General features: G+C 42.0%; 1 protein-coding gene across 2 annotated transcripts; it reads left to right on the top strand.

The window, feature by feature from the left end:
- The first annotated feature begins 288 nt into the window (after nt 1–288).
- On the top strand, nt 289–8,850 carry SERPINB1 (serpin family B member 1). 2 transcript variants are annotated; one of them, XM_039246552.1, is made up of 7 exons: nt 289–399; nt 1,587–1,762; nt 3,524–3,661; nt 4,655–4,772; nt 5,497–5,639; nt 5,727–5,894; nt 7,588–8,850. In XM_039246552.1, the coding sequence occupies exons 2-7, from the start codon at nt 1,595–1,597 to the stop codon at nt 7,987–7,989; spliced, it is 1,137 nt and encodes a 378-aa protein (XP_039102483.1). In that variant the 5' UTR covers nt 289–399; nt 1,587–1,594; the 3' UTR covers nt 7,990–8,850. The 2 variants fall into 2 exon arrangements, with proteins under 2 accessions (XP_039102483.1, XP_039102484.1); XM_039246553.1 differs by lacking the exon at nt 289–399 and adding an exon at nt 645–720.
- Nucleotides 8,851–8,939: the final 89 nt, after the last annotated feature.

Below are 8,939 nucleotides of genomic sequence, written 5' to 3'. Positions count from 1 at the left end.
AAAAAATAAAAACAAATAATCTCAGAGTTTGGAGTATATCATGCATAGATGGAACTCAAAAGTTTGCCCTCTAAGAGATGACACATTATAATTATCTCAGTCATTCAGATTTTAGTAAGAAATAGTCCGTCAGATCCTTGCCAGGGATCTGAGTTTGCCGGGATTTCAGAGAGATGCTGATTTTCCCTGTGAAAAGGACACTGCTCTAGGCGCGGAGCCCACACTCATCTCACCCTCTACGGAAGCACAGACTCCTAGGAAGTCATCAGGGGGAAGAGCCAACGCCCTGCCCGCCCGCCCCGGAGGCACTCCCCTTCCGCAGCTATAAAGGCCTTTGGCCAAGGCCCTTCTTCCTACATCTCGCGCCTCACTTCCCGGAGCCCGTCCAGTGCGGAGCCGGTAAGACCAGGGCCAGAGGCGCAGTGGGGAGGTGGGCCGGGCGGGACAGGCCAGCCCGCTGCTCGGAAGGGCCCGGAGCTCTGGACGGCTGATCTCCGCAGCCCCCGCCCGTCCGCGCCGACTGCCGCTGGCGCTGCACTTCTGCGCCCCGGACGCCGCCGCCGCCAGCCGTGCGCCCCGCCCCCGGGCTCCCCGGATCACCCCGCACCTAGGCTGGGGCTCTCGGCCAAGCAGGCCAGCGGGGGACGGAGGTCAGGGCTTGGCAGCAGAACCGTAGCCTGAGATCAGAATGTTTCTCTTCCTGTTCTCTCTTCTTCCCAGGTCTGTTTGTGACAGTTTCCAGGGGGCCCGCGCGGGTGCCTGCTTCTGTCTTCTCCTTTCTGCAGTTGGAGGAGAGGAAAGGAGGCCAGTGCGGTCCTAGAGATTCTTTATCAACAACAAAAATGTAGTTTATGACTTACACGCTAAGCAGCCAGCCCAGCTAGTAGTCTTCCCTGCCTACATGTGAGAACATTGAGGCTCTGAGAGAAGTCATGATGGTTAAGTGGGTGGCTGGTCCTAGATCCCAGGCCAGGTGCGCCTACCTGTGCTCACCTTCTCCCTGTCGGTCTGCCTTTCTGCCTTACCTAACCCTGGGACCTGCGTTGGGTTTTTTTTTTTTTTTTTTTTAAACTCTCACATCCTACACTAGCTATGAGACTCGGGATTCTTAAAGTCTGGAAACGTTAGACTGAATCTCAATAATGAGAACAATTATGTCTCCTTTAGTGGAATTTACTTCAGTGGATAGGTAGGTAGTTATGATTTTCTAATAGAAACATTCTTATTTCAGGTAAATATGGGCAGTGGATTCATTGCCCAAAGGAATGAGAGCCTTATACCAAAGGAGCACAGAAATGTTTGTGCTCCTAAATTTAGGAAAGGCCCAGTGTGGACCCCTCTTCAGGCTGACCTGTCTGCAAGGTCAGAGCCTTTAGGGTACTCTGGGCCGTATGCTGTGTCACTGCTGCATCCGTGGCCAGTCACCCCAAGTCCTGCATTTGTGCACACTGCTTTCCTGAAAATATAGAGAGATAAAGTGCAGGTTTCATGGCGGTTGGTACAAGCTGAGGAGGACACGGAAATGCACTTGCCTAACTTGCTGGTGTGGGCAGTGAGCAGCTTGGGGCCTCTGTTTTGTGTTGCAGCCTTCACCATGGAGCAGCTGAGCACAGCAAACACCCAGTTCGCCGTGGACATGTTCCGTGCTTTGAATGAGAACACTCCTACGGGGAATATATTCTTCTCCCCCTACAGTATTTCATCAGCATTGGCCATGATCTTTCTGGGGACTCGAGGCGCTACTGCAGCACAGGTGTCCAAGGTCAGCAGAAAAGACAACTTTCCTTCCATCTCCCTGCTAATGTCTAGTCTGTACTGAAAAGTGCCTTTGAGCTCTTACAGCGTGTTTTTAAAACTGTATTTCTGTGTTCCGCAGTTATACATTGTGAGGTCAGAATACCAAAAGAAGCCCCAAGAACAATCCATTTGTACGTAGGCTTTCATTCATGATCAAGTCCTTACTGAGCACCTGCTATGTGCCAGGCACTGTTTTTTTGTTTGGCTGAGGGAACAGCAGCGAAGAAAGCTGACAAAGCCCCTGCAGTGTGCCCCTTGTAGTCTGGTGGGCTTGCTTGGAAGTCCATCTCTTCCTGGACTAGGATTTACCAGTTTCTGCCTCGCATGTGATGGCTTGCTCCTCATCAGGAATGCCTATTATGTAACATTATTTTTGAGCATAATGATACATAGGAAACACACCACAGTGAAGTTGGCAGTGGCCAACTTTTACGGGGACAAGGCAACCGTGTGATTCTGTATTCCCTCCGCCTAGCCCCGTGCCTGGCACCAGATGAGGCTCACTGTAGCTGTGTGAGTGGGAGGGCTGCGCAGGGAGAGAGTAGCAATTGTTAAGGGCAGGTCACCAGCACAGCACGAGAAGCAGCAATGCCTTACCTTCCTCCTGTCCTTAGTGGGTGGGGAGGGCACTTCTGTACTAGGAATTCTCTGCTTCTGAGAAGGGAACTCTGGCTTTCCTTGGAATCTAGGGGAAAGAAGTGCCAAAAGTAGTCTTTCTAACATACCAGTCACAAAGTGCACGGCGCCTGCAGCTAGGGAAGGTCCAGCCCTGGATTCAAGCTGATGGACCTGTTCCAGCTGCAAAGCTTCTATTGCTGTACTTTATGGAGAACCAGTCATCTTCATCAATGCAGATATGAGAGCATTTAAAATTTTTCAAAAAATCCACTTTGAAAATTTTTTCAAAAAATTTTTTACCCCATGGTACTAATAGTTAGTTGCTCTCGCAGGGTAATATCAGATTCATTTTGAAGCTTTCCAGGGACTTTATGACTTTAGTAAATAATAGTTTTAAGCACCCCCCCCTCCACTTCCACTGAAGCAGAGTGATCATAGGAACTATGCAAACATTCCATATCTTGGTGAGTGAATGGACTTTGTACACTGTGTAGATTTGTTCTTTGTGTCTTAAAAGCAAGGAGCCAGCCCAGGCCTCACAAAACCATAAAGGGATTCTTGATTTGTACCTGATATGTGGAGAATTAAACTTTTGCCAAATGTTAAGTTTAAAGAAGTTATTTGTAAATAAGTGAGTTACTGATGCTAATGGTATAAGAAAAAAAAATCCCTCTCTCTGTAATATCTTTGTGTTCCTGCATAGGTAAGGATTCTTATTTTTACTGTTTATTTCTGAGAAATTTCAGTGAAATTATATTAGATGCAGAATAAGACATAAACACACCGTTTAGAATTTTCTTTGAATAAAAAGCAGACTTATATAAATATTTAGTTTATTAACCTCTCATATTACAGAGCTATAATTATAACAAAATGTGATGTAAAAGCAGTTTCTAATGTTGTAATTATTGTGTCTCAGAGAGCTATACACTTTGGATTCTCTATTATTTGGTCTCCAATGAGAAATTAATAAAATATTGGGCTGGAGATCATGAATAATCAATAATAAAAAAACACATTAATTTAGTATGATGGAAGCAAATGCCAAGGAATCACTTTATAATTTCTAACTAAGTGGTTATAAAAAAGAATATTTTCTTTATTTTAGGCTCTTCATTTTGATAAGGTTGAGGAAATTCATTCAAGATTTCAGAGTCTGAATGCTGATATCAACAAACGTGGAGCCTCCTATATTCTGAAACTTGCTAATAGGCTATATGGAGACAAGAACTATAATTTCCTCCCTGTAAGTACTTTTCACTTCACGTTCAAAAACTTACTAGACAGGGGAACCTGGGTGGCTCAGTTGGTTGAGCATCCGAGTCTTGATTTTGGCTCAGGTCATGATCCCAGGGTTGTGAGATCAAGCCCCGTGTCAGGCTCTGTGCTGAGTGTGGAACCTGCTTAAGATCCTCTCTCTCTCTCTCTCTCTGCCCTTTTCCCTCACTCTTCCCTGTTAATGCACACTCTAAAATTTTTAAAAAATATATTTTAAATGTTTGTTTGTTTGTTTGCTTAGAGAGCATGAGTGGGGAGGGGCAGAGAAAGTGAGAAACAGAGTCTGAAGCAGGCGCCAGGCTCTGAGCTGTCAGCACAGAGCCCAACGTGGGGGTGGAACTCACAAGCCGTGAGATCATGACCTAAGTTGAAGTCAGATGCTTAACCGACTAAGCCACCCAGGTGCCCCTCTCTCTCTAAAATTAAAAAAAAAGTCACTAGAAAATGCAGATTTTTTTTTTCTAGCATAACCAAATTCATATAAGTCATTTTTAATTATTATAAAAATTAAGAAAAATGGCACAGGGTAAAAACATATGACAATTAATCATCATTTTTTATAGTCTTCACAGTGAAAAGATTGATCCTGGCTGTTTTACTAAAGCAAGAGTGAATTCCACAATTCATTTCTAAGTCCAATCCGTATTTGCTGATTTATGAAAATGTTAGCCAAAAGTTAGAAAAGAATTGATAAATTTTATACAATAATGAAACTACTGAACAACAGGTACTATAGTACTTAAAAACTACAGTACTTAAAAATAGTTAAGATGGAAAATAAAACAGTAAAAAAAAAAATAGTTAAGATGGTAAATTTAATGTTAAGTGGTTTTTTTACCATAATAAAAAAATATAAAGTTATAATATTTTTTCTTACAATGAAATTTACACCTTTTAGGACCATTTCTGCTTTGAAGGATTTTGGGAAACTAACATTTCTTTTTTTCTTTTTTTTAAACAGGAATTCTTAGCTTCGACTCAGAAATTGTATGGTGCTGAATTGGCCAGTGTAGATTTTCAGCAAGCCTCTGAAGAAGCAAGGAAAGTGATTAATGAGTGGGTCAAAGGGCAGACGGAAGGTAAGAGACCAGGCAGAACCTAATCATTCTTCTCCTGCCAAGCTTCCCCACCTGCATCTGATTCCCCCTGCCTTTTTCCTGTTCCCTCATCCGGACCTGGAAATCTCAGAGTTCATCCTGGGAATGAGCTCTGCGCTGCCTAGTTGGACAGCGTCTGGGTGTAGAAATTCTTCCAAGAGGAAACTTGAACATGATTTAACTGAAGTACCTAAATACGTTTTCCCCCATACGTTCCCAAAGCTACATTTTAAAATTAAGACTCACATTGTAGGATAAAATATGAATAAAATTCCCAGGATAGAAGGAATAAAAAGTTTTGAGGAAAATCCAGCCTGGCCCAAATTATTTAATAGACATATGGAAAGAAATATCCTCGTACTTGTGAATGAATATTTACCAACTGCTGTGGTCATAAATAATTTTTGTGAACTCCTTTTCTAAGAAATCAGAGATGGTAGCTAGGACTGTCCGGTACAGCTCTCTCTAGCCTAGTCATGGAAGGAGCCAGGACACCGAACACTTGTCTTCCATATAAAGAACTGTTCATAGACATGCTGTGGTCAAGCAATAGCAGTGCTAGGAATTTACCCAAGGGATACAGGAGTGCTGAGGTATAGGGGCACATGTACCCCAATGTTCATAGCAGCACTTTCAACAATAGCCAAATTATGGAAACAGCCTAAATGTCCATCAACTGATGAATTGATCAACTTTATCATTTTAGGGAAAATCCCGGAACTGTTGGCTGCAGGTGTGGTCGACAGCATGACTAAGCTCGTGCTGGTGAATGCTATCTATTTCAAAGGGAACTGGGAGGAGGAGTTCATTAAGGAAGCCACTGCCAATAAGCCCTTCCGCTTGAATAAGGTGAGGTGATGTAACTGGCTCAAATTCCTCTTTGTTCTAAGAGAATGCAGATAAAAATGTGAGTCATTTTTTTTCCCAACTGTCCAGAAAGACACAAAAGTGGTGAAAATGATGTATCAGAAGAAGAGATTCCCATATGGCTACATCGAGGACCTTAAGTGCCGTGTGCTGGAACTGCCTTACCGAGGCAAGGAACTCAGCATGATTATCCTGCTGCCTGATGACATTGAGGATGAGTCCACGGGTCTCAAGAAGGTAACTGCTCCCAGCTTCATGCTTCACGTGTCCTGATGTATCAATTCTGCCTTTTGTGGTCATGGGTGCTTTTGCTGGCAGTAGGTGCTTGTTATGTGTTTACTGATGTGACTTTCCTTTCCAATACTCTTGTCATTCCTTTGTAAAGTAGCTTATGGCATTACTACATTACTACTTGGAAGCCCTAAGTTTCAATTTTCAGCTGTCAGTGAACAGATGTGGTGGAGGACATCTAAAGGTTTATATTAAATTTAATATGGGCCACTGGCAGCTGATGGCAACTCTCTTAAAAGAACTTCAGGGGAAAGTGCAATATGATGAGGGTTGTTTTATTAAAACAAAGTTTTAAAACTTAAAAACCCCAGGGGTTCCCCGGGTGGCTCAGTTGGTTAAGTGTCCGACTTTGGCTCAGTTCATAATCTCACAGTTCCTGATTCTGAGCCCCACATCAGGCTCTGTGCTGACAGCTCAGAGCCTGGAGTCTGCTTTGGATTCTGTGACTCCCTCTCTGTCTTCCCCTCCCCTGCTCATGCTGTCTCTGTCTCTCAAAAAATAAATAAACATTAATTTTTTTAATTTAATGTGCTATAAAACCCTATTACACTGCTCATTCTCACTGCAGTTCATATAGATTGTCAATTAAATTTCCAATAGCTACACAGCAGAAAAAAACTCATGTGACATGTTGGCTTGAGCGCTAAGCCTGTGTCCTAATATGAACTTTTCTGTGTCATTTAAAGCCTATGCCATCTCTTGCCAGGGCTCAGACTAGGCAAACTGTGAAGAGTATCGTTTTTCTTCAGTGTCTGTATGCTGCTGTGTGGTTTTTCTCTACCCTGTCCCTGATCAAACTTGCTTTCAGGAAGGGGTCTAATATTAGCCATTTCCAGGTTTAGAATATGTATTAGAATCAACATGTTTTTTCTTTCAATTATGTTTCCATATTTGTCTCTTTCTCTGATTATATTAAAAAAAAGTCTCTAGCCTCATGGAAGGAATAATCAGCATCAGTAGAACAAGTGGGTAATGGTTCTGTTCTAGCCCAATAGTAGTAATTATAAGAGTAATGAAAATAGTTGTCATTTATATAGCACTATGTGCCAAGCACTTTATGTATGTTAACTAATTTAATACTCACACAATGCTGTAGATAGGTACTATTGTTACTCCTTTTTAAACGAGGAACTAGGTCTTTTTCTATTTTTACCTAAGAACTAAATCTATTAGAGATTACTTCAACTCTGTGAGGTTCACAGATAACCACTGTGATCAGTGGGATTCAGAATAAATAGAAGAAAGCTTTTAAATTTTCCCTTATATGACTTGACTAAATAGAATAATACAGGCATCATGACCTATTACAGTAAGCTGGTGTGGTAGGGGCTTAGTGATTCCTGGGTGGATGGATGAGTGGGTAGGTGAGTGTATGGGTAGGTAGATAGATGGATACTTGATGGACCCAATGTCCAGAGTTCCTGTACTTGGGCCCTTGATGGCCCGGAACACAACTCTGTTACATTATCACCAATCACTGGAAAGAAATGAAATCGTTCAAATGGAATCTGTTTCAGCACACAACATGGAGGAGACTAATGAGCAGCTGATATAATGGATCCATTCTTTTTAATAATGCTTTATTAGTTTACTTACCTAAAATTGTTTTCACCTCTTGTTTTTACCATTCCCATTCCAGATTGAGGAACAACTGACTTTGGAAAAACTGCGTGAGTGGACCAACGCTGAGAATCTGAATCGCATTGAAGTCAATGTCCAGTTGCCCAGGTTCAAGCTAGAAGAGAGCTATGATCTTAACTCCCACCTATCCCGCCTGGGTGTAAAAGATCTTTTTAGCAGGAAGGCTGATCTGTCTGGCATATCAGGAGCCAGAGATCTTTTCATATCAAAAATCGTCCACAAGTCCTTTGTGGAAGTGAATGAGGAGGGCACAGAGGCAGCGGCTGCCACAGCAGGCGTTGCCACCTTTGCTATGATGATGCCTGAGGAGGAATTTGTTGCTGACCATCCATTCATTTTCTTTATTAAGCATAATCCTTCCAATAACATCCTGTTCTTGGGAAGATTGTCTTCCCCTTAGAGACTATAAATACAGGGTCAAGCCTAGAGCTTTATTATCTGCACTTTTAATGGTGACAGTTTTCATATATCTTTACCAATAAAGCTACCATCCCAAAACAGATCTTCAATTTCCTTTGTAAGTTCAGCTCTGTTGGCTGTTTACATACACCCATGAAATATGTAGATTCTTAACAATATAGTAGTTGTCTATAAAATTGCTATGCTCTCCTGATGGCCAAAGGAAACATGGTAATACTATAATTTAGTTTACAGACAGAATTTTGGAAGTTGAAGTAGTCACTGATTGTAGAGGGAAGGCTTAAAAACATATTCAATTGAAATATAGAAGGGCACCCCAATTAAGAGCCGGGGTTATAAAGACAAACTTGCCTTGGCAAGATTTCTAATCCCTTGTTCTATAAGATTAGTATTTTTTTGTTTTTCTTATTCTTTCAAACCATTAAAGAGTCACCTGGTGATAGCCTGCCTTCCCTTTTTTATTTCCCTTTATCCTCCCTGATATGGTGTTTGTGTGGGATCACATGGAGTCTAGAAGTGAGTGTCTTATCATAAAAGATTCCAAGAAATCACAAAAAGAATAATGTAGTGGGAGAGACTATTAAGCAAAGAGGGGGTGCAAAGATCTCATTTGTTAACCATCCTTTCGCATGTTTTCTGATAAAAATTATTGGTTTCCATCATGTGATATACGTTTTTATGACAATAGGTGGCTTTATGCAATTCTGTGTTGGGGAGCTTGGAGGGGGCTTTGATCAATATATGTGTTCTCCTTGGAATAAGGCTTGAGGTGCTGCATTGTCTTGCTCCCACAAAACCAGTGGGTTGGTTAATAAACTTTCTTAAGATTCTGCAAGCCAGACTGATCTCAGTTCGCTTGTTCACTCTGATCTTAGACAAGCCAAGAATAAAGCAGAGCTCTTGGCCTGACACTACTGATGTTGTGATGGC

The sequence above is a fragment of the Hyaena hyaena genome, unplaced genomic scaffold (assembly GCF_003009895.1).
Source record: "Hyaena hyaena isolate Hyena2069 unplaced genomic scaffold, ASM300989v1 scaffold_282, whole genome shotgun sequence".
Classification (NCBI taxonomy): domain Eukaryota; kingdom Metazoa; phylum Chordata; class Mammalia; order Carnivora; family Hyaenidae; genus Hyaena; species Hyaena hyaena.
This window is presented reverse-complemented; position numbering and strand designations above follow the sequence as displayed.